The sequence below is a fragment of the Humulus lupulus genome, chromosome 7, assembly GCF_963169125.1.
Source record: "Humulus lupulus chromosome 7, drHumLupu1.1, whole genome shotgun sequence".
NCBI classification, from domain to species: Eukaryota; Viridiplantae; Streptophyta; class Magnoliopsida; order Rosales; family Cannabaceae; genus Humulus; species Humulus lupulus.
In genome coordinates, this window is record NC_084799.1 from 203,480,903 (window position 1) to 203,505,863 (window position 24,961).

A 24,961-nucleotide genomic window follows, 5' to 3' on the forward strand; every position below is an offset into this window, starting at 1 on the left:
GTCTTCCGAGGATAATAGGAATTTTAGACTCCATGTTCACCACAGATTGGGTATCAAGAATAAGAAAATCCACGGGGTAATAGAATTTTTCAATTTGAACCAATACATCCTCAACGATGCCCCTAGGCTTTTTGGTGGAACGATCAACAAGCTGTAGTACAATAGATGTTGGCTTCATTTCTCCAAGACCGAGTTGCGAGTATACAGAATAAGGCATGAGATTGACACTCGCGTCAAGATCAAGTAAGGCTTGGCTGACTTCATGGGTCCCAATCTGGCAAGAAATGGTGGGACAACCGGGATCTTTGTATTTTGGCGGTGTCTTTTGTTCAATCACCGTACTCACTTGCTCGGTCAAGAAAGTAGTCTTCTTGACATGGTGCTTCCTTTTTGCAGTGCAAAGATCCTTGATGATTTTGGCATAAGCAGGCACTTGTTTAATGATGTGAAGCAAAGGAAGATTAATCTTCACTTGTGTCAAGTGCTTAAGGAGTTCAGCTCGGTTATCAGGAAGTTTCCCAACAGGTTTCAAAGCCTGGGGAAATGGTATCTTTGGAGTGGCATTGAGGGGTGGATTTTCATAAATGACTTTTGGAGTACTGGGAGTGTTGGATTTTATGGGTGGGTCTTGCAGGGTTTTACCGCTTCTCGTCGTGATGGCATTTACATCCTTGACATTTTGATCATTAGAATTTGAAGATTGGGCCATGTGTTGGCCTTGAACATTGAATTTTGGTTGGGAAGGAAGTTTGCCTTTTTCCGGAATGGCCAATGATTCAGTCAATTTTGAGAATTGACATTTCATTTCCTTGATTTCTTCCATCATTTGGCGATTCAATTTGGATTGTTCCTCCATGAATGCTTGAAGAGTATTCTCGAGAGAATTTCGTTGTGGATGAGCATTGTAATGAGGTGCAGAATACGCCTGTGATGGTTGAACTTGTTGCTCACTTCTCCATTGGCCTCCAGACGATTGAGCTTGGTTGGAATCTCTTCAACTGAAATTTGGGTGGTTTCTCCAACCAGGGTTGTACGTATGGGAGAATGGCTTGTTATATGCCCCTAAGGCATTGCATTGCTCCTCATAAACCCCCTCATTTCATTCAAAGCTAAGCAGTCCTTAGCTAAGTGCTCCGTCCCTCCACAAACAAAGCAAGGCTCTTGCGGTTCCGCTTGAGCGATCATGTGCGACTTTTGCCCATTTTTCGTCATTAAGACCTCAAACTGCTTTTTCAAAGCTTCGAGTTGGGCCTTAATACTATCCTCTTCTCGAAGTTGATAGATCCCAGATGGTTTGTGTCGGTTGATGCTGTCAGTAGCACTTGGACCAGTCCAGGTGTGAGACTTTTTTGCAGTTTCTTCGAGATATTCAAGAGCATCGTCTGGCTCTTTTTCGAGGAATTCACCATTGCATAGCATTTCTACAAACTGGCGCTCACGACTCGTGAGGCCTTCATAGAAGTAACTGACCAAGCGCCAGTTCTCATAGCCATGGTGCGGGCACTAATTTAACAGATCTTTGAATCTTTCCCAGACTTGATAGAACGTTTCATTATCTGTTTGGGAAAATGTGGAAATCTGTCGTTTTAGACTTTTGGTCTTATGGCTGGTGTAATGACCCACTAATCTAGACTAATTGGACCATTATCGAAACTATACATAAAAACTTACATTTTACGAAAATACCATAATTTATTGAGTAACTTGAAAATAAGAGTTATTTACAAAGAAACAGAATACTAAGAAGGATTTTGGGATCCCATTGTCTTTAAAACAAAACAAGATTTAAAATAAAAGACATTACATAATAATGCGGAAAATACACATAAAAACCATAAAAACATAAAAGGAGACTATATCCTCGAATCGAATAACGCTCGGCCCCTTGACTCCATTCATCATCGATACACATCCTCCCAAGCATCACGAATCTTACCGCCTCTAAGCTTATTTTCCTGCACATAAACAGAAAGGAGTGAGCCTAATGCCCAGCAAGGAAAAACCTAACACATAGTCATATACACAATTTCATAAGAAAACATAAAGACTTAACATAATACATATAACATACACTTATTATAATGGCCATTATTACTTGGGGTCCCATAGACTAAACAAGCATATGCCCATGGGGTTAATGGGGTCCTACTAGCTAAGTAGGTCATATGCCCATAACCCATTTGGGGTCTTGTTAGTCATATGGGTCATATGCCCAAGCCTACATACACATATACATATCATAACACTTTTAATAACATAAACATATAGATAACATAAGCACATAACATATTAATTCTAGCCTATTTTCCTTACCAAAGTTACCGAGATTATGGACTGAGTTGGGATTGTTGGAACACTCCTAAAACCATAAGAAAGAGTAAGTCTAAAGAAAGGAGATGAAATGAAAGAGATGGAAAGACTAAACCATAGAAAACACACTTACCGACTTATATGCTTAAAAGCTTGGATTCCCTAACCAAAATAAGAATAAGGTTAGGGGACTGAGTGGAAGGTTTTGAGAAAGGAAATAACACATAAATACAGAAAAGAACTAGAGTTTTGGGTTTACCTCAAAGATTGCAAGATCAATCTAACATCCACCGAAATACTATAGCACTCACTTCCCAAAGTGTTTGATAAGCTTATGATGTTTAAGCTTATAGTTTTTCCCCAAACCAAGTGTTTACACTCTCACACTCACTTAACACTAGCAGCCTCTGAACTTAGAGCAAATGGTGAATAATGGCTGGGTACTAGGTCCTATTTATAGAGTTTGGGAATGAAAATATCTTGATTTTACTTGAATAAAAATAATGGCTTTTTAAGTGAAAATCATTTGAATAATCGTTCAGCAGAGGCTGAAGACTCGTTCAGAAGATGCTGGACTGTTGAAGGAGTTTGAATGGCTGAAGGGAAAAGAATTCAAATGTATTTGAAAACATGCTGGTGGAGGCGATATATCGCCCCCTATAGGCGATATATCGCCTGGACCTTTGTTCCCGAGGCGACCGTGCATCGATTCGTGTTTTCCGTATCTACGTGCTGCGACATATCGCCCCCTATAGCTGCGATATATCGGCATACGCTGAATATTTAAACACGAATTTACACATTTTTAGCTGAGTTTGAATGGAGTAAACAGCCTTGACTAAGCCCTCAACGTGCTCAAAGCTGCTGACTGACCCTATACATTCAAACTTTTACCCTTATTTAATTTAATCCTCAAAAATACTAAATCCTTAATTACCATTCAAAACATGTGCTTAAAATCCTATTGGTTGATGTCTAAACCTTATAATATAATAATATATTCCTTAATATCAGACACATTAATCAAACCTTAGGTTATACTTAATATTCTTAAACTATAGGTTAAACTTAGAAAATCTATAAGTACTACTATGAGTGTCCAAATAACTCCCGGTCTGAACCAAAAATCCAAAGTAACAATGATAACACTAAACATACTATAATACTACTAAACAATTAGCTAAGTAAAGTTCTTGGACTCTACAATTCTCCCCTACTAAAAAGAATTTCGTCCTCGAAATTTACTTACCAAATAACTCCGGATACCGGCCTTGCATGTCCTCTTCCAACTCCCACGTTGCCTCACGTTCAGAACTATTGCTCCATAGGACTTTAACTATAGGAAAGCTCTTGGACCGTAACTGCTTCATCCCCCTATCTAGGATGCTAATCGGTCGTTCCTCGTAACTTAAGTCCTTCTGGAGTGCTATGGTGTCGTACTTGAGGACGTGAGATGGGTCTGACACATACTTGCGTAACATCGAGATGTGGAAGACGTTGTGACTATCGGCTAGTGCTGGCGGTAGGGCTAGTCTATACGCAACTGGTCCCACTTTGTCCAATATCTCAAAAGGACCTAAGAATCGGGGACTGAGCTTGCCTTTCTTCCCGAACCGCTTGACACCCTTCATAGGAGATATCTTCAGGAAGACTTGATCTCCAACTTGGAACTCCACATCGCGTCGCTTGGTATCCGCATAGCTCTTCTGTCGGCTTTGAGCAGCAAGCATACGCTGTCTAATAAGCGTTACTGCTTCTTGTGCTTGTCTAACAGCTTCGGGCCCTAGAAGCTGCCTTTCTCCTACCTCGTCCCAGTGCAACGGTGATCGACACCTTCTTCCATATAGCAACTCATAAGGTGCCATCTCGATCGTCGACTGGTAGCTGTTGTTGTACGAGAACTCGATCAGCGGCAAGTACTTGTTCCACGATCCTCCGAAGTCAAGTACACATGCGCGTAGCATATCCTCTAAAATCTGAATCGTACGCTCTGACTGCCCATCTGTCTGAGGATGGAAAGCCGTACTAAGACTTAACTTAGTACCCATGGCTTGCTGTAAGCTTCTCCAAAATCTTGACGTAAACACTGATCCTCTATCTGATACTATCGTCTTGGGGATTCCATGCAATCGTACAATCTCTTGGATGTAGATGTCTGCATATTGGTCTGCCGTATAAGAAGTCTTAACAGGCAGAAAATGAGCCGACTTGGTTAGTCTATCTATGACTATCCAAGCAGAATCATGCTGCTTATTTGTCTTTGGCAGACCCGTCACGAAGTCCATGGCTATATCGTCCCACTTCCACTCCGGTATGCTAAGCGGTTGCAATAATCCTGCAGGTCGCTGATGCTCCGCCTTCACTTGCTGGCATACCAGACATTTAGATACATACTCTGCTATGTCCTTCTTCATCCCTGGCCACCAATAGACTGCCTTGATGTCATGAGTCATCTTGGTAGACCCTGGATGAACTGAGTACGGAGTACTGTGCGCTTCTTCTAGGATCGTCTTCTTAATACTCTGATCGTCTGGCACGCATACTCGATCCTTATATCTCAATAAACCTTGACTGGATATTGAGAAATCTGTAGTCTTGCCTTCTCGGACTGCATTCATGTGCGTTGCTAGTGAATCATCATGTCTCTGACCATTCCGTATGTCTTCTAGCAGATTCGATTGGATAGACAAGTTAGCCAGCTTGCCTACAACCACTTCTATTCCGGCACTGATAAGCTCCTGCTGTAGTGGCTTTTCTATTCCGGATAAGGCTGCTAAGTTCCCATAACTTTTTCGGCTAAGTGCATCGGCAACTACGTTTGCCTTCCCCGGGTGGTATAGGATTTCGCAGTCGTAATCCTTTACTAATTCCAACCACCGGCGCTGCCTCATGTTAAGCTCCTTCTGAGTAAAGAAGTATTTTAAACTTTTGTGGTCCGTATAAATCTCGCACCGTTCTCCGTAAAGATAATGGCGCCAGATTTTTAACGCAAAGACCACCGCTGCCAACTCCATATCGTGAGTTGGATAGCGTTGTTCATACTCCTTTAACTGACGTGACGCGTAGGCTATCACCTTGTCATTTTGCATCAGTACGCATCCCAATCCTAACTTTGATGCATCACAGTAGACAACGAACTTGTCGTTGGGTGTTGGGACACTAAGTACTGGTGTTGAGCAAAGCTTATCCTTAAGCAACTGGAAGCTTTCCTCACACTTATCATTCCAGTTAAACTTTTGTTGCTTCCGGGTCAGGTTGGTGAGTGGAGTGGCTATTTTAGAAAAGCCCTCTACAAACTTTCTATAGTAACCTGCTAGCCCTAAGAAGCTTCTTACTTCCGACGCGTTCTTTGGTCTAGGCCAATCTTTCACGGCCTCTACCTTCGATGGATCTACTGCAACTCCGTCTTTCGATATGATGTGCCCGAGGAACGCCACTTGTGAGAGCCAAAACTCGCATTTCTTGAACTTCGCGTAGAGTTGGTGCTCCTTCAATCGCGTCAAAATTATCCTCAAGTGTTCCTCGTGCTCCACTTCATCCTTGGAGTAAATTAAAATGTCGTCGATGAACACAACGACGAATTTATCCAAGTAGTCCTTGAAGACCCTATTCATTAAGTCCATAAACGCGGCTGGCGCGTTAGTAAGACCAAAAGACATAACCAAGAACTCGTAATGTCCATAACGAGTCCTAAAGGCTGTCTTAGGAATATCTTCCCCCTTTACCTTGAGCTGATGATACCCGGACCGTAAATCGATCTTAGAGAATACAGTCGCGCCTCGGAGTTGATCAAACAAATCATCAATCCGAGGTAGCGGGTATTTGTTCTTAATCGTTACTTTATTCAGCTCACGGTAGTCTATGCACATGCGCATACTTCCGTCCTTCTTTTTCACGAATAGTACCGGAGCTCCCCATGGTGAATGGCTTGGCCTAATGAAACCCAAGTCTAGGAGTTCTTGTAGCTGCGTCTTTAACTCCTTGAGTTCCGTAGGTGCCATCCGGTATGGTGCCTTAGAGATAGGCTCGGTGCCCGGTACTAATTCTATCGTGAAGTCTATTTCTCTAGTTGGCGGCAATCCTGGCAAGTCATCGGGGAAAACTTCTGGAAATTCTTGTATGACTCGAACATCTCCAACTTTGAGTGATGTCTCCTTCTCCACATTCGTGATGTTGGCTAAGAATGCTTGACATCCTTTCTCCATCATTCTCTGAGCTTTGAGAGATGATACTAACGGTGTGCGTAGTCCTGAAGCTTGTCCCATGAAGCACAGTTTCTGGCCGTCAGGAGTATCGAATGTCACCTTCTTGCGTCTGCAGTCGATCGTTGCGCCATGCCGTGCTAGCCAATCCATGCCTAGTATGACGTCGAAGTCTTTGATCACCAGCTCTATCAGGTCTCCTTCTAGTTCCTTGTCCTCAATCTTGATTGGTACGCCTCGTACAATTCGTGATGATAGAACTACTTTGCCCGAAGGCAACTCGGTTGCAAACCTAGTTCTAAATCTTTCACTAGGTTTGTCTAGTTTATCTATCATTCCTAACGAAATATACGAATGGGTGGCTCCCGAATCAAATAATACATGACATAATTTATTGAGGATGGAAACCTGACCTGTGACCACCTTGTTGCTAGCATCCGCCTCTCCTTGGGTTAAAGCAAAAACCCGAGCAGGAACCATCTTTTCGTCCTTCTTTCCTTCCGGCTTTTGCTGAGGACAGTCTCTTTTACGATGCCCTTCTTGACCACAGTTGAAACACTCCTTGGTGTTGGCACGGCATTCTCCGGGGTGCTTCTTCTGACATTTGGCACATGGCGGGTATTCCACGTAGCCCGACCTATTTCCCCCATTACTTGGTCGTGCCCTTTTATTGTTGTCGGCTTGCTTGTTGTCAGGATGCCTTCTCTTCTGTCCGTTACCGTTGTTGTTGGACTGACTGTTGCTGGACTGATTGTTGTTCCGACTGGCCTGAGGTTGGCTCTGCTGCCTAGGTTCCGGCTTGCTGGCTTCTTCTTTGCTCACGTTGGCTTGCAACCTTTCTACTTCAATTGCCGTCTCAAGAACGTCGGCATATGAAGTGTTTCCCGGGTTTGCTAGTTTAACCCCCATCTCGATCTTCGGGCGAAGTCCTCTAACAAACTTGTTCACCCTTAGATAGTCGGTTGGAACCAACTCTGCTGCGAACTTCGCTAAGCGATCGAACTGACGAGCATATTCCGCCACTGTTAAATTCCCTTGCTTTAGATTGGTGAACTCCTCAACTCTCGTAGCAAGCACTGCTGAATTGTAGTACTTCTTGTGGAAGAGCTCCACAAATCGGGTCCACGTCATGGTGGCAGCATCGTGGGATTGCTGGACCAAGTCCCACCATATCCTGGCATCTTTCTTGAGCAAAGATGAGACGCAGGATATGCGGTCTGCATTACTAAGGTTCATGTGGGCTAGGATCGGCTCCACATTCCTTAGCCATTCTTCTGCTTCAAAGGGGTCCGTAGTCCCTTCGAAGTTCGGAGCGTGCTGCTTGCGGAACCTCTCGTACACTGGCTCCATGTGCTGAACAGGATAAGGAGCGTAGTTCGTCATAGGCCATCCCCCATACGGACCAACTTGTTGGGGTGCTGGGGCCATTGGCTGTGGCTGCGGCTGCGGCTGTGGCGGAGGCTGAGGCTGAGATTGAGCCTGTTGGCGTTGTTGCTGCAGAAGTTCCTCGACTTGCTGTCGTAGTCTGGCAATCTCTGCAGTGTTGTCAGCTGGCTGTGCCGGTGCGTTGCGGCGAGCAGTAACACGTACTCTCCTTCGGCGAACGGTAGGGACCGCATTGGTCGCTGGAACATCGTTGGAAGCGTTCCCGTTGGTGCGAGCAGATCTTCGGAGAGACATCGTAGCAGAGTTCTAACAGTTAAAAGAAACATGTTAGAACTTTTTCCTAATAGGCTCTAAGGCAAAAACTTATTCTAAAACAAACATATCTCGGACCTATTTATTATGACTTTTTATGAAAAATTATATAGGTCTTTATTTATTATTAGAGTGGGTTTCTATACTTAGAAAAACAAGTCATATTTATTTTCTAAGTGTGTTTCTAATCATCCTATATGACTTAATTCTCAGGCTCGAAACTTATCTTTGTTCCAAAGTTAACCATATTGAGGGAGGGCTAGGATCAGTAAAATCGTTCCCACTACTAAGGCCCCCTAACTCTCAACAAGGAAACCAGGTTCATTGATTCGTATCCACCCTCACCGAACTCAGTCATTATTCATTTTATTTAGTATTTATTATGATTGTGAAAAAAAAAATTCAAACTCACACATGATATTCAAATAGCATGTTTATTCATTTGGAAAACAATTTCACTTATTACAATCATAACATAAAAGTAAATAAAACAAATAAAAACTACTAATCTAATAATCGGGATCTTCTACATCTGATCCGTCATCTAACATATCATCATCTATAGCCTCATAGTCATCATTATCATGAGCATCAAAATGCCCTCTAGGAAGGTTTGTGAGAATCCTATTCTTTTGCTCCTTGGTGAATTGAAATTCAAATTTTGCGGTGAACCTAACTAAGAGGAAGTAGTATCTCATTGCTAATGGTGATTCATCCTCATCATTCATTTCTTCCCATATTTCTTCTAAGGCTGCTATTACAGGATGGAAATCTTTAAACAACCTAATCACTAATACATATTGTTCCGTTGATCTTAGCATTATTTGTTTAGCCTCTTGAAGGCCACCTATTGCTTGGTGAAACAAAAGCAACCTTCGTGTAATCCTTTCTAAGGCTCCTATGGTGTTTCTTGGCTCCCTTATTCTTTTTAAGGCCTTAATGGCTCGGATATCTTGGTAGGTTAAAGCTCCATTCATTTTTAACTGAAACATAAACACTAAAGTTGTTAGCTATACACATAGACAAAGTAACTTGTAACTTGTAACTTAAACACTTACTTGGCGGTCCGATTCGGAGCTTTGAGCATGTGTATCGAGGAGAACTTCATGCGAAGGAACCGTTTGCTCTGATACCAACTGTAATGACCCACTAATCTAGACTAATTGGACCATTATCGAAACTATACATAAAAACTTACATTTTACGAAAATACCATAATTTATTGAGTAACTTGAAAATAAGAGTTATTTACAAAGAAACAGAATACTAAGAAGGATTTTGGGATCCCATTGTCTTTAAAACAAAACAAGATTTAAAATAAAAGACATTACATAATAATGCGGAAAATACACATAAAAACCATAAAAACATAAAAGGAGACTATATCCTCGAATCGAATAACGCTCGGCCCCTTGACTCCATTCATCATCGATACACATCCTCCCAAGCATCACGAATCTTACCGCCTCTAAGCTTATTTTCCTGCACATAAACAGAAAGGAGTGAGCCTAATGCCCAGCAAGGAAAAACCTAACACATAGTCATATACACAATTTCATAAGAAAACATAAAGACTTAACATAATACATATAACATACACTTATTATAATGGCCATTATTACTTGGGGTCCCATAGACTAAACAAGCATATGCCCATGGGGTTAATGGGGTCCTACTAGCTAAGTAGGTCATATGCCCATAACCCATTTGGGGTCTTGTTAGTCATATGGGTCATATGCCCAAGCCTACATACACATATACATATCATAACACTTTTAATAACATAAACATATAGATAACATAAGCACATAACATATTAATTCTAGCCTATTTTCCTTACCAAAGTTACCGAGATTATGGACTGAGTTGGGATTGTTGGAACACTCCTAAAACCATAAGAAAGAGTAAGTCTAAAGAAAGGAGATGAAATGAAAGAGATGGAAAGACTAAACCATAGAAAACACACTTACCGACTTATATGCTTAAAAGCTTGGATTCCCTAACCAAAATAAGAATAAGGTTAGGGGACTGAGTGGAAGGTTTTGAGAAAGGAAATAACACATAAATACAGAAAAGAACTAGAGTTTTGGGTTTACCTCAAAGATTGCAAGATCAATCTAACATCCACCGAAATACTATAGCACTCACTTCCCAAAGTGTTTGATAAGCTTATGATGTTTAAGCTTATAGTTTTTCCCCAAACCAAGTGTTTACACTCTCACACTCACTTAACACTAGCAGCCTCTGAACTTAGAGCAAATGGTGAATAATGGCTGGGTACTAGGTCCTATTTATAGAGTTTGGGAATGAAAATATCTTGATTTTACTTGAATAAAAATAATGGCTTTTTAAGTGAAAATCATTTGAATAATCGTTCAGCAGAGGCTGAAGACTCGTTCAGAAGATGCTGGACTGTTGAAGGAGTTTGAATGGCTGAAGGGAAAAGAATTCAAATGTATTTGAAAACATGCTGGTGGAGGCGATATATCGCCCCCTATAGGCGATATATCGCCTGGACCTTTGTTCCCGAGGCGACCGTGCATCGATTCGTGTTTTCCGTATCTACGTGCTGCGACATATCGCCCCCTATAGCTGCGATATATCGGCATACGCTGAATATTTAAACACGAATTTACACATTTTTAGCTGAGTTTGAATGGAGTAAACAGCCTTGACTAAGCCCTCAACGTGCTCAAAGCTGCTGACTGACCCTATACATTCAAACTTTTACCCTTATTTAATTTAATCCTCAAAAATACTAAATCCTTAATTACCATTCAAAACATGTGCTTAAAATCCTATTGGTTGATGTCTAAACCTTATAATATAATAATATATTCCTTAATATCAGACACATTAATCAAACCTTAGGTTATACTTAATATTCTTAAACTATAGGTTAAACTTAGAAAATCTATAAGTACTACTATGAGTGTCCAAATAACTCCCGGTCTGAACCAAAAATCCAAAGTAACAATGATAACACTAAACATACTATAATACTACTAAACAATTAGCTAAGTAAAGTTCTTGGACTCTACAGCTGGGGAAGTGTTTCAGAAAGAAAGATTTGGTCATTTCCTCCCATGTTCCAATCGACCTAGGTCTCAAAGAGTACAACCAGCTTTTGGCTTTGTCCTTCAAGGAGAAAGGGAAGAACTTCAGTCGCACAACATCGGCATTGTCGGCTCGGTTATAGAACGTGGCTACCACTTCCTCGAATTCTCTGATATGCACGTATGGGCTTTCGTTTTCCATTCCATGAAATGTAGGCAATAGTTGAATCATGCCAAGTTTAAAGTCTAATGCGGGCATATTAGGAGGGAAGATAATGCATGAAGGTGTGGAAGTGCGAGTAGGATGGAGGCAGTCATTGAGAGTTCTTGGTTGGATTTCATCATTGCGAGCCATTGCGAATGGGTTATTATCAGCGAAAGTTTGTGGAGAAGCAGTATTGGTGGAAGGAGTTCCGGTAGGAGTGGCAGATGAATTGGAAGAAGTGTCACTGGAAGTTTCGTGATGATTCATCCACTCTCGGAAAATCAGAATTAGATGTATTTTATGTTTCTCTTTTTTTTTTTTGATTTTTTTGATGATTTTTTTTTTGTTAAACTTGTTCCCAGGTAGATTTGGAGGTTTTCAGGTGATCTCCAACGCCTTACTAGAACTCCCCGAGGTTACTGAGTAAGTATGGTGGATCACAAGTCAACATTTTCGACCAAACAACCTTTAAGCAAAGTGAAGTTGCTTATTTTGACAAAACAAGCTTGGTTTTCTTATAGTAATAAGTTCAACAATGTAATAGTGCAAAGGTAGATACTCGAAATGTTCCCAGGCTGATTGGGAAGGTTGCCAAGATACCGCTTTAGACCCACACTTGCCTAGACAGAACTCCCCGAGGTTCCCAGGTAAGTGTGGAGGGTAACGCTATCACAAACCTTATTTAACAACCAATCTTTTTAGACAGAACAATATCGGTTTCTACCATTTGTAATATTACACAATTGTTCCCAATACTAAGAGTTTTATGATCGAAATTTTATGAACAATTTTATGCAATTTTATGTTTTTTTTTTTTTTGAAAAACCTAAATTCTAAGGAAAACTAAGGCAAAGGAAAAGAAAAACCTAAACTAAGTAACAAAATAATAAAAAAAAACACAAAACAAAATAAAATAAAGTAAAGAAAATTAAAATGAAGAGAAAATAGCAAGCTTAATCTATTTTTTTTCAAATATGTATTAAACTAAAAAAAATAGAATAGAAATTAAGAAAGAAAAATGGAGTAAGAATAAAAAAAAAATTTATATAAATATATATGGTTTTTTTTTTTTTAACAAAAAGAGAGGAAAATGGAAAAGAAAAAAAAGAAATAGAAATAGGAATAAATATATATATATCTCCTTTTTTTTTAGCTTTTTTTTTATAGATATGTATATATATATATATGAATATATATTTTTTTTGTTACCAAAAAAAGAAAAGTGTAAAAGAAGAGAAGAAAAAATATATATATAAATAAAGAATTTTTTTTTTGGTTTTTTTTTCTTTTTATTTTTGTTATAATAATAATCTAATTAATTAAAAATTAGTAAATAAAAAAAATACTAACACAATATTTATTCAAACAAAAACACAAATAAAGTTACTAATATTTTTGTAAAAATTTCACTAAACCTTTGAAAATTACCTCCAGGCAACGGCGCCAAAATTTGTTTAACACCCAAAATGTGACTACACTAAGCGGTAGTTGTAGTAAGATCGGGCGGTCGATCCACAAGGAGGTAACCTAAAATCAAAAGGGTAGTAGAAAATAGCACAAAAAGTTAGTAACAAGAAATAAATAAAATTGTAAATGGAAAGACGTTTGAGATTTTGGTATTGTATTTTGATAAAGTGATGAAATGAGATAAGTGAAATAAAGGTAAGATGTAATCAAGAGTTTGAGAAAATGAAAGGTTTCAAGAATCATCCATATGCTTGTTTAGTTACTTGGTTACTTGATTTACAAAAATACACAAGTAAATAGTTCACATCCCAACATTTACTTGGAAAATCTAACATTAAAGTCCATAGTTTTTCTAACAAAAGTTCATTTGAGTTATAAAATTATTTACTTTAAAAGCACAATGTTAATCTTATGAACAATCTAAAAATGACAAAATACCCAAGGGCAATAATGCAATAGAAGATTAGACATAAAATTATGTATCAATATTACTTTTACTAATTAGAAGCACATAGAAAGAGCATGACTAATCCTATATAGTATTAGCATAAGTAAATAGAGATAACAAAATAAAGATAGAGATGAAAGAACATAAATAACTCAAATATATTACATTAAGAACATAGTAAATCAAAGTAGCAAAATAACATCACTTGCATATGGAATCATCCCTAACTTTCCTAAGAAGATTAGGCCATTATGATCATGATTCTCACAAAATTCTAAGAAGAAAATATGAGAAGAAAGTGAGTGAAAATTTTGCTATAGTTTCTCTACTCTAAAAATTACATACATAATGTGAAGAGAGTGTCCCTATTTATAGATGGAGAAAATGACTAAAAAGAAATTAAACAACAAAATGGGGTTTACAAAATAAATCTAAAATATTAATAATAAGATATGATTTTGAAAAATCAAATCTTATTATTAATATTACCCTAGCTATTTTTGTGTATAGTCAAAATGCTCTTTTTCTAAAATACCACCAAAGCATGAGCTTTAAAGCTCAAAATGGCAATTTTACAAACCCAATACCCACAAAATATGGTTGGTGACACAAGAGGGTTTTGACCCATTTTCATCTAATGAGGGGGTGCCACGTAGGCAGCTGTTGGAAGATGTCGGATTGGGCTTGCTGGGCCTTTGGGTCACATTGGGAGCTAGATGCTTAATGTTTGATGTGTTGGAGGCTGAAGGGAGTTGGGACGTTGATGTTGGAGTGAAGGCTGGGCCTGGAGTGCTTAAGATATATGTTGGGGTCTTTGGCAGGGATTAATTGGTGAGGCAAGTTGCTGAAGTCAAGTTAACATGCTGAAGGAAATATGCATATATGTGCATATGGTCAATGCAGGTGGAGAGAGGTGGCGCAAGGAAGGATGATCACATTGGGTGCTGGATGAAGCTGAAGAAGGCGTTGGGCTGGAGTCTTGGGCCGAATGGGCCTGATTTCTTCAACAAAATATCATTTTCTTCCTTTCTTTTTTCAGTTTTAACTCTTTCTTTCTCTTCTCTTTTTTGCTTGTGCCAAAATACCAATTAATTCATACAAAATAACAATAAATTAAATCATGATCAAATATTTTCATCCATAAAATATATCATATTAATTAAATGAAAATAATAATCAAAACTTAATTTATTTTGGCATTTAAAATCAATAAAGGTGCACTTTTCACCTCTAATCACACCACACTGCATTTTTGCGATGCGGTTTGAGGTCTATACGGTGCGGATTGCGGTTTAGAAAATTGTTCAAATCGCATATGTGGTTCGGTCCAAAAAATTAAAGAAAAACCGCACTAACCGCACCCCGAATACCCCTACCCACAATCACAAATGGGTGTGCTCATTTTAACCCTTTCTTCGTACCTTCTCCTAGAAATAATATGACATTTCTGTGAAGAAGAGAGAACAGTGAATAATTCTTTGTAGTGAATAGAATAAAATAAGACCTAGGTTTTACAACAAAGAAAATAAATGAATTTAGATTTTAAAAAGTTGTGAACTTTACGTTTAATGAATGAGGGGTATTCAATATTCTTTTAATCTTTCAACTACCCAAAGGTGTTATGTCACATCACTCATTACATGGCAAAATTAAACAGATCCTAACAGAAGGGTATTAATTTTATTAATTTTCTAACGTATTAGAGTGTTTGTTTTGAGTAGTTAAGTTACATTAGAAAATGTAGATGAACTTATGATAGAAATAATATTAAACTCTTGTGTACAAAAATGTTCACTTTACCCTTAAAATACATATATGACCCACACAAATTATTAACTTTACTCTCTTAAAATTTGAACCAAACATAAGAAAATATTCAGATTCTTATTCCCATATTTACTTTACCCCATACCAAACAATTCCTGAAAAATTTAAAATAAAAATAATATTAAACTCTGGCATAAAAACAAACTCACTTGATTTAAATTCTCATTACCGACCAAACCCTAGAAGGAAAATTTAACACTTTTATAATTTGGGGACATAATCTGGCCAAATAGTAAAAATGCTATTTATTCTATGTTGTACATATATAAATAGATTTAGTATTGTGAATTGAGAGCTCATTGGCTAAAACTAAAACCTTCCAAAGCTTCCACAGTCCGCACCCGTGTGGTTACTTCTCTCCTTCTCTCCCAAAACCCTAAACCCTAATCATTTTGTCTCGTTCAACTCACACATGGCAACCGCTGCGTTGCTTCGATCCATTCGACGCCGTGATGTCACTTCCGCTCCTCTCTCCGCATACAGATCTGTATGCCTGCTTCCCCCGATTCTTCTTTTTTCGTTTATGTCTTTAGCTGTTTAGAAGATTCATTGCTATTTCTTTGAACGTGGGTTTTGACACCATTTCTTTTCCTCCATGATTGAATTCACAATCTTGTATTAGATTCTGATGGAAATATTGTCTGTTTGGTTTCATTTCACTTTTTGTTTTATTTTTAAATTTGGATAAAAGTTTCAGCTCGATGTGTATTGCAGTGCTTGAGCTGAAACTTACATGGGACTTGGGTGGGTTGATGGGATATGGACAAGTATTCCATGATTTCTTCTAAGAACTTTTTTTTTTCCTGTGAGGCACGGGTGGGACACAAAGTGTTTGATGAATTGCTTGAGAGAAATGCATAGTATTGTGTAAACTTGGGTTCTAACATTATTTAAGTCGTCTATCATCTAATTCCCAATCTTGATTAGATTCTGATGGAAGTATTTGTATATTGGTTTGGTTTCTTTAGGGACAAGACAATTCATGGTATTTGTTTAAATGTAAAGCTATATGTGTATTGTAGTGCTTGAGTTAATACTTGCTTGAGATTTTGGTTGTTGGGGCAGGAACAAGAAATATTCTATGATTTACATAAGATTTATTATTTTTTTTATTTATGATTTTTTTTAAGGGATGAAATGTTTTCGATAAAATGCCCCAGTGAGATGAATATTCTTGCTCGCCAAATGAGTAATTTTATCTGTTCAGCATGATGAACTGTTCGAAAGTACCACAATGTTTACTTCTTTAGGACTCGAGAACCCATTATCATGCATTGCTTATGTACTTTTTTTCTTTCTTTCTTTTTCCTCCAGTTTACTAGCACTGCCAAGCCATCTCATCTGGGCCAGAAGTGGTCGACCTTGGTGAGACCTTTCAGGTATGACGGATTCCTGATGCACATGGTGCATATGTGCTCTATAAAAGATTCTGGTTTTCCTTTTTCTTGAATTCATGATGGTTTAATGTTTTTTCATTTCACTACAGTACAAAACCTGCGGGACAAGATGTTATTGGTATCGACTTGGGTACTACCAACTCATGTGTTTCTGTTATGGAGGGAAAGGTAGACTTTAAGGACTTATCTTGTTGTAATGAATCTATTTTTTGTTATTAATTGAAATTCATGCGTTTTGTTCTGTTTCTAATTGCTGCTGAAATTATTGTCAGAATCCCAAAGTTATCGAGAACTCTGAAGGAGCTCGAACCACTCCATCAGTTGTTGCTTTTAACCAAAAAGGAGAACTACTTGTTGGTACTCCAGCAAAACGTCAGGCTGTGACCAATCCAACTAACACTGTCTTTGGCACCAAGCGTTTGATCGGAAGACGATTTGATGATCCTCAAACACAAAAAGAGATGAAGATGGTTCCTTACAAGATTGTTAAGGCTCCAAATGGTGATGCATGGGTAGAGGCCAGTGGACAACAGTATTCTCCCAGTCAAATTGGAGCTTTCATTCTTACCAAAATGAAGGAGACTGCTGAGGCTTACCTAGGAAAGAGTGTAACAAAAGCTGTTGTTACTGTTCCAGCTTATTTCAATGATGCCCAGAGACAAGCAACAAAAGATGCTGGCAGAATTGCAGGCCTTGACGTACAGAGGATAATTAATGAGCCCACTGCTGCTGCACTTTCTTATGGAATGAACAACAAAGAAGGTCTTATAGCAGTTTTTGATCTTGGAGGTGGAACATTTGATGTTTCCATTTTAGAGATTTCTAATGGTGTTTTTGAGGTATTCATTTTTGGGCATTCTGAAAAGTTTTAGTTAATGCCTTTTGTTCTGTTTTGTTAAGTTTCGATAACTCTGCTTTCTTGTCTAGGTGAAAGCAACAAATGGTGACACATTCTTGGGAGGAGAGGACTTCGATAATGCTTTGTTGGACTTCCTAGTGAGTGAATTCAAGAGGACTGAAAGTATTGATCTCTCAAAAGATAGGCTTGCATTACAAAGACTTCGAGAGGCAGCTGAGAAGGCCAAAATTGAGCTTTCATCAACATCTCAAACTGAGATAAATCTACCATTTATCACCGCTGATGCTTCAGGTGCCAAACATCTTAACATTACACTAACAAGGTCCAAATTTGAAAGTCTGGTAAACAACTTGATCGAGAGGACCAAGGCCCCATGCCTAAATTGTTTGAAGGATGCAAATATATCTGTCAAGGAAGTGGATGAGGTTCTCCTTGTTGGAGGAATGACTCGTGTTCCCAAAGTGCAGGAGGTTGTATCAGCAATTTTTGGAAAGAGTCCTAGTAAAGGAGTAAATCCTGACGAGGCTGTAGCTATGGGAGCTGCTATTCAGGGTGGTATTCTTCGCGGTGATGTTAAGGAATTGCTTCTCTTAGATGTAACCCCTCTTTCACTAGGAATTGAGACATTGGGTGGTATTTTCACCAGGCTTATTAACCGAAACACAACAATCCCTACAAAGAAGAGCCAGGTATATCTTAAGATCAATAAACATTGTAGAGGGTTATGTTTTTTTAAAGAGTTAATTCACTTGTATGTAGTCACTGCTTTTCAGGGTGATAATCTTTTTTTAAGCGGACTTCTTCTATTCACTGATAAAATTATGTCAATTTTTTTCCTTAATATTATTATGGAATTAACATCCTCTGATTATCTCCCCCTATATTATTACAGGTATTCTCAACTGCAGCTGATAACCAGACCCAGGTTGGTATCAAGGTCCTGCAAGGTGAGCGTGAAATGGCTTCTGATAACAAGTCTCTCGGTGAGTTTGATCTTGTAGGTATTCCTCCCGCACCAAGAGGCATGCCTCAGATTGAAGTCACTTTCGACATTGATGCCAATGGTATCGTTACTGTCTCGGCCAAAGACAAGTCCACTGGAAAGGAACAGCAAATAACTATCCGCTCATCTGGAGGGTTATCAGAAGATGAGATTGAGAAGATGGTCAGGGAAGCTGAATTGCACGCCCAGAAGGACCAGGAGAGGAAAGCTCTTATCGATATCAGAAACAGTGCAGACACCACTATCTACAGCATCGAGAAGAGCTTGGAAGAGTACAGAGAAAAAATTCCTGCAGAAGTAGCTAAAGAAATCGAAGATGCTGTTGCAGATTTAAGGAAGGCAATGGGAGAGGACAATGCTGATGAAATTAAGGCTAAGCTTGATGCTGCAAACAAAGCTGTATCGAAGATCGGGCAGCACATGTCTGGTGGCTCCGGCAGTGCTTCCTCATCGGGAGGTTCGCAGGGTGGTGAACAGACTCCCGAGGCAGACTTCGAAGAGGTCAAAAAGTGAGCATTTTTAAAGGTAAATTTTAAACATTGAATTGCTTCTAGGACGTTTTGTTGTATCTAAAAATATGGGAGTACCATTGAGTTTCTTTTGATCCATTTTAGCTAATTAGGTCAATAACAAAATTAGATTCCGGCCGGCTCCTTGTTGAGAGAAACACACGGAAGTTTACCTTTTTTCTGGTGTATAATTTTAAAATTTTGGGCATGAATTGCGTCAAAGATTCTCATAATAACTTGCTGTTTTTATTGAATATATGTTGGATTTATCGGCAAAAGTTCAAATATTCCAAAACCTTATTGTGGTGTGGTGAGCGTATTGTACCTTCCATTTTTCAAATAATTTTGTTTCCTTGATAAAATATATTAAAACAGCTTTTACATTTGACTGTCCCTACTATATATTTTAGCAACTATACATAAAATAAGATAAAAAGGTTGTTCATGATATCATATATTAAATCTTTCAAAATTCATTCAATTTAATTCCATGACATAGTCACATGTTTTATTATTAGTAGTAGGGATTATGCTTTTAGGGTTTAAACCTTTTTGACATGTGTTTTAACAAATTAATTTTTATACAAAATGGTTGTCAAAATTTTCTGTGACTGATCAAACTAACAATTCAGAAAAAAAATTAAATTCATAATACTTAAAAATTATATTGTTATATTCATTTTTTCTTTCAATTGGAAAAAACACAAGTACAAACAAGTATAAATCTTTCTTATTATTATTATTATTATTATTATTATTATTAGGGTTTATGCATTTGTAGATTTTGTGTTTTGATTCATTATCTATTTAGATTCTGTATTTTGATAAATTATTTTTTGGACCTTATGTTTTGTAAAATTATTTAAATAGGCCTCTCAATCTGATTTTGATAAACAAAAAATTGAGTATAATAATACAGTTCTTAGGTAGAATGACTATATTTTTGTTCTGAGTTGTTAGTTTGATGAATTATTTGTGATTTTAGTTCAAAATTTTTTGATCAAAATCGAGTTTAGGAGTCTATTTAAATTATTTTAAAAAATACAGGGTCCAAAAAGTAATTTGTCAAAATAGAAGATCTAAACAGAAAATTAGACAAAATACAAGGTCTAAATAGTCTAAAAATGTATAAATTCTTATTCTTATTATTATTATTATTATATAGGTCAAATAATTTGAAAGATTACTCACATATTTATGATAATTATGAATCATAATTATCCAACACTACGGGTATATACCCTTTATATGAGATACATGGAAGGCATTAAAAAAATAGACGTAGAAATAATTTGGTTTAGATAGGTTGGGTTAATTTTTATTAAATAAAACTTTTCACAAAATATATTACCACTCAACTAAATATAATTAGGACCTCCATGGTTAAAACTTGCTGTACACCAATATTAAAGAAGGTTTAAATGGTTGCATCAAAAATTAAATAAAAATCAAACCTTAAATATTGAATCCCAAACTATTTTTGTACTCTTGAGCCTTAATTATTGGCTCCCCTCATTGAAAAGATAAAGAAAAAACAACCTTAATTAGTAATCATATTGTTGTCTGATGTTATATTAGGTTAGCTAAAAGCATTTTATGGTGGACCCTATGATAAAGAACAAATATCTATATTTATAATTGGGAATATAACTATTTGGTACCCTGTCTTTTATCGAAATATAGATTTTGTATTTTATATTTTTAATAATACTCATCTGGTACTTTGTAATTTGAAATTGTACATATTTGGTACCCAAGACTCAAATTTAAATAAAATTTTATCAATGTGAACAAATTGTCCTCAATTATATATAATTAAGTAATCAAATTTGAATTTGAAACTCATATAATTGAGGACAGTTTGGTTATATTGATAAAATTTAAGTCCAGAGTATCAAAATGTACGATTTCAAATTACAATGTACTAGTTGAGTATTATTGAAAATATAAGGTACCAAATATATATTTTAATAAAACACAAGGTACCAGATTAATATTTACCTTTTTTTTTATAATTTCTTATAAGATAATTCCAAAAGAAAATTATAAGTTTATCTTTTGAGCTAGTTTTCATTGGGAAAAGTTGAGAATTATCTATTTTTAGGAGTAGTTAACTAAAATTAGACATTAAATATATTTAGTTAAACTTTACCCATTATTATCATGAGACTTCCCAAATTATCCTTATTTCAGGAAATAGCTCTAAGTGTTGTTGTAGTGTGTATTATGTGTCATATTATAGTTAAATTAGAAATGCATTCTAATTATAGTATGTCATATATATGTGTGACAACTATATTTATAAGATTGTATTTAATCTATTAAAAATTATTCTTTAAAATGTAAACATCAAGGCTTAAAATCTAAACCACAAAACTTAAAATGTAGATCATAATCCTTTAAAATATAAACATCAAGACACAAATCTAAACCATGACCATTTAAAAAGTTTAATATTCAGGCTTAAAATCTAAACCACAATTCTTCAAAATGTAAATCACAAAGCTTAAAATATAAACCACTAGACTTAAAATTTAAATCGTAAGACTTAAAATTTAAATTATGAGTCTTTAAAATTTAAACCATAAGACTTAAGATTTAAACCACGACTATTTAAGATTTAAACTACAAGGCTTAAAATTAAAACCAAGACCATATAAAATATAAATCATGATCCTTTAAAATATAAACCGCGACTCTTTAAAATTTAAACCATGACTCTTTAAAATTTAAACAATAAGACTTAAAATTTAAATTACGTCTCTTTAAAATTTAAACCACAAGGCTTAAAATTTATACTACGACTCTTTAAAATTTAAACCATAAGGCTTAAAATTTAAACCACGACTCTTTAAAATTTAAACCACTAATCTTTGAAATTTAAATCACGACTCTTTAAAATTAAAACCACACGACTTAAAATTTAAATCACAACCTTTAAAATTTAAACCACAAGATTTAATATCTAAACCACGACCATATAAAATATAAAACATGATTCTTTAAAATCTAAACCACGACTCTTTAAAATTTAAACCATAAGATTTCAAATTTAAATCACGACTCTTTAAAATTTAAAGTACAAGGCTTCAAATCTAAACCACGAAGCTTAAAAGTTAAACTACTAGGCTTAAACTCTAAACCGCAATCATATAAAATATAAAGCATGTTCATTTAAAATCTAAACTGTGGCTCTTTAAAATTTAAACTACTAGTCTTTAAAATTCAAATCATAAGACTTAAAATTTAAACCACAATGCTTAAAAGTTGAATAACTAGGCTTAAAATCTAAACCACAATCATATAAAATATAAATTATGATCATTTAAAATCTAAACCACGACTCTTTAAAATTTAAATTATTAGTCTTTAAAATTTTAACCATAAGACTTAAAATTTAAACAATCTCTCTTTAAAATTTAAACCACAAGTCTTAAAATTTAAGTCACAAAACTTAAAATATAAACACAACTCTTTAAAATTTAAACCACAAGGATTAAAATTCAAACCATAAAGTTTAAAATTTAAACAACGACTCTTTAAAATTTAAACCACAAGGTTTAAAAGTGAAACTACTAGGCATAAAATCTAAACCATGCTATGACCATATAACATATAAACTATGATCATTATTTAAAATCTAAACCACGACTTTTTAAAATTTAAACCACAGGACTTACAAATTTAAACCACGACTCTTTAAAATTTAAACCATAAGACTTAAAATTTAAATCACATCCCTTTAAAATTTAAACGACAAGACTTAAAATTTAAACCACGATTCTTTCGAGGCTTAAAATTTATACCCAACTCTTTAAAATTTAAACCACAACTTTTAAAATTTAGATCACAAGACTTAAAAATTAAACCACTAAGCTTAAAATCTAAATCACGACTATATAAAAAATAAGCCATAAATTGGTTGGCTGGTGCGCTAAATTTATTGATGAATTCAAGAGTTCAATGGCGTGTTCCAGCAATAATCATCACAAAGAGAAGGCCAAATGGATTCGTCCTGCTAGGATAGGAACGAATACAAAATCAATGTTGATAAACAGAGTAATTGCCCATAAATCAAAACTTTTTTTTTTTTCAGAAATATTTCCTAGTGTCACATTTGATTTTTATATTTACTATCTGATAAGTGTTCACATGCACGAGCTTTTAATCATTTATAGTTGGGTTGTTTACAACTGAAAGTAGGGGTGTGCATAGTGTGGTTTGGGCGGTTTGAATGCTTTTTAATACACCACGCTCCAAGTGCGGTATAGTAGCTAGAACACACCATGCAGTGTGATTTGGTTGCACCAAACCGACCAAACCAAACCATTTTTTGCGGTGTAGTTTGAGTGGTTTTTTACGGTGTAAGTGTGTTAAATAATATGTCATAACAAAATTTAAAATTAAAAAAAATACTAAATCCTTAGTTTAAAACAAATCCTTAATAAGTTCTAAACAACATCACAAGTTATCAATTAAGTTCAAAACAACACAAAAAAAGAAAAAAATACAAGTCTCCCATGAACTTCTTTTCAAAACCCTGATGGAACATAAGTTCAAAAAATCACAAGTTATAATAAACTTCTTTTCACTCCACTAAACTACCATCATGGAAGAAACCCTCTTGCTTCACTTCACCTAATCAAGGGATACAACTTCATATTTGTAAGTATACGGTGCGGTGCGGTGCAAACCAAAATTTCACACTGCCAAATCGCGCACCGCACCGCACGGTTTAGCTAAGATACAAACCATATTGAGCCATTACAATTTTGACACTGCGGTTTGCGGTGTAGTGTGGTGCGGTGCGGTCAGTCACCGCAGTTTATCGGTTTAGATGCTCACCCCTAACTGAAAGTAACATTTAGGTCATTAGGTGTTGTTAGGGGTGAATAAGTACCTCTCAATGGATCCTCCAGGCATAAGAGAGGGGCCATTTCGAGCACCCTCTTGGCCACCTAAAACCCCCATTCCAAGGTAAAGAAGACCCAATTCAGCCATGGCTTTCTCCCTCCTCTCACTGTTTTCATGCCATTCATTACCACCATTAATAATACAGTCACCTTTCTCCAAGTAAGCAGAGAGGGTCTTTATAGTCTGATCAACAGGTGCCCCAACCTTGACAAGCATGATAACAACTCGAGGCTTTTGAATTGAGTTAACAAAAGATTCAGGGTCATGGAAGCCATATCCAGGAAGGTCACCTTCTAGTTTTGCTCTTTTAACAGTCTCATCAACTTTGGAGGTAGTTCTATTGTAAACAGAAATTGGAAATCCTTTTTCTGCAATGTTGACTGCCACATGACAACCAAACCAGCAAGGCCTATTCGAGTAGGAGTTGAAGGGGGTGCCATCTTTTTCCCTGCACATATTTTTGTTGTAATTTGCACTCTTAAGATCACAAAGCACTTGTAACGCCCTGGCTACCCCAGAACCGTTACGGTGAACGGTGGACCGGAAATTTGACTCACTACCTGAGTCATTTGGTAAAAAATGTGCTCTAAGTGTAATTAACAGGTTAAGGTATAAAACCAGTAAAAAGGAAATGGAGATTTTATTACAAACTGCTCTGCAGAGCTAAATAAAACGTTTACAAGCTGTTCTCAGTACAAAATGGTCACTACTGTTGTAAAGTTACAATTCCGCCGACCTAAGCGGCAAAAATAGGGTAAACCCTCTAGTTCCTCTGAGAACACCTTGACCGTGGTGGTCAAGCGGCTGCAAATGTACACACCACCACATCAGCTCTCCACTCAAGGCTAGGTGAGCTTTTCTTTTCCTTTACCTGCACCACATAGCACCCATGAGCCAAGGCCCAGCAAGAAAACATAACACTTAATGTAAACATTATCAAATGGTTATCATGATAATCACACTGAGCATAAAGCTTTCAAGCAAATGAGTGAACACCACATGAGGTCCTGATAAACCACACTGAGTGACTGACAAGCGAGTCACTAATTCAGATGGAAGAGTGGCT

General features: G+C 36.6%; 1 protein-coding gene and 1 non-coding gene across 2 annotated transcripts; both read left to right on the forward strand.

Annotated features, from left to right (window-relative positions):
• The first annotated feature begins 1,486 nt into the window (after window positions 1-1,486).
• LOC133793303 (small nucleolar RNA R71) lies at window positions 1,487-1,593 on the forward strand. The gene has a single exon (XR_009874753.1). It is a non-coding gene; the product is annotated as a small nucleolar RNA R71 (small nucleolar RNA).
• Window positions 1,594-15,500: 13,907 nt separating this feature from the next.
• On the forward strand, window positions 15,501-19,268 carry LOC133789149 (heat shock 70 kDa protein, mitochondrial). The gene is made up of 6 exons (XM_062226896.1): window positions 15,501-15,700; window positions 16,528-16,592; window positions 16,700-16,778; window positions 16,883-17,449; window positions 17,538-18,158; window positions 18,362-19,268. Exons 1-6 carry the CDS (start codon window positions 15,626-15,628, stop codon window positions 18,983-18,985), a joined length of 2,031 nt encoding a protein of 676 aa, XP_062082880.1. The 5' UTR covers window positions 15,501-15,625; the 3' UTR covers window positions 18,986-19,268.
• Window positions 19,269-24,961: the final 5,693 nt, after the last annotated feature.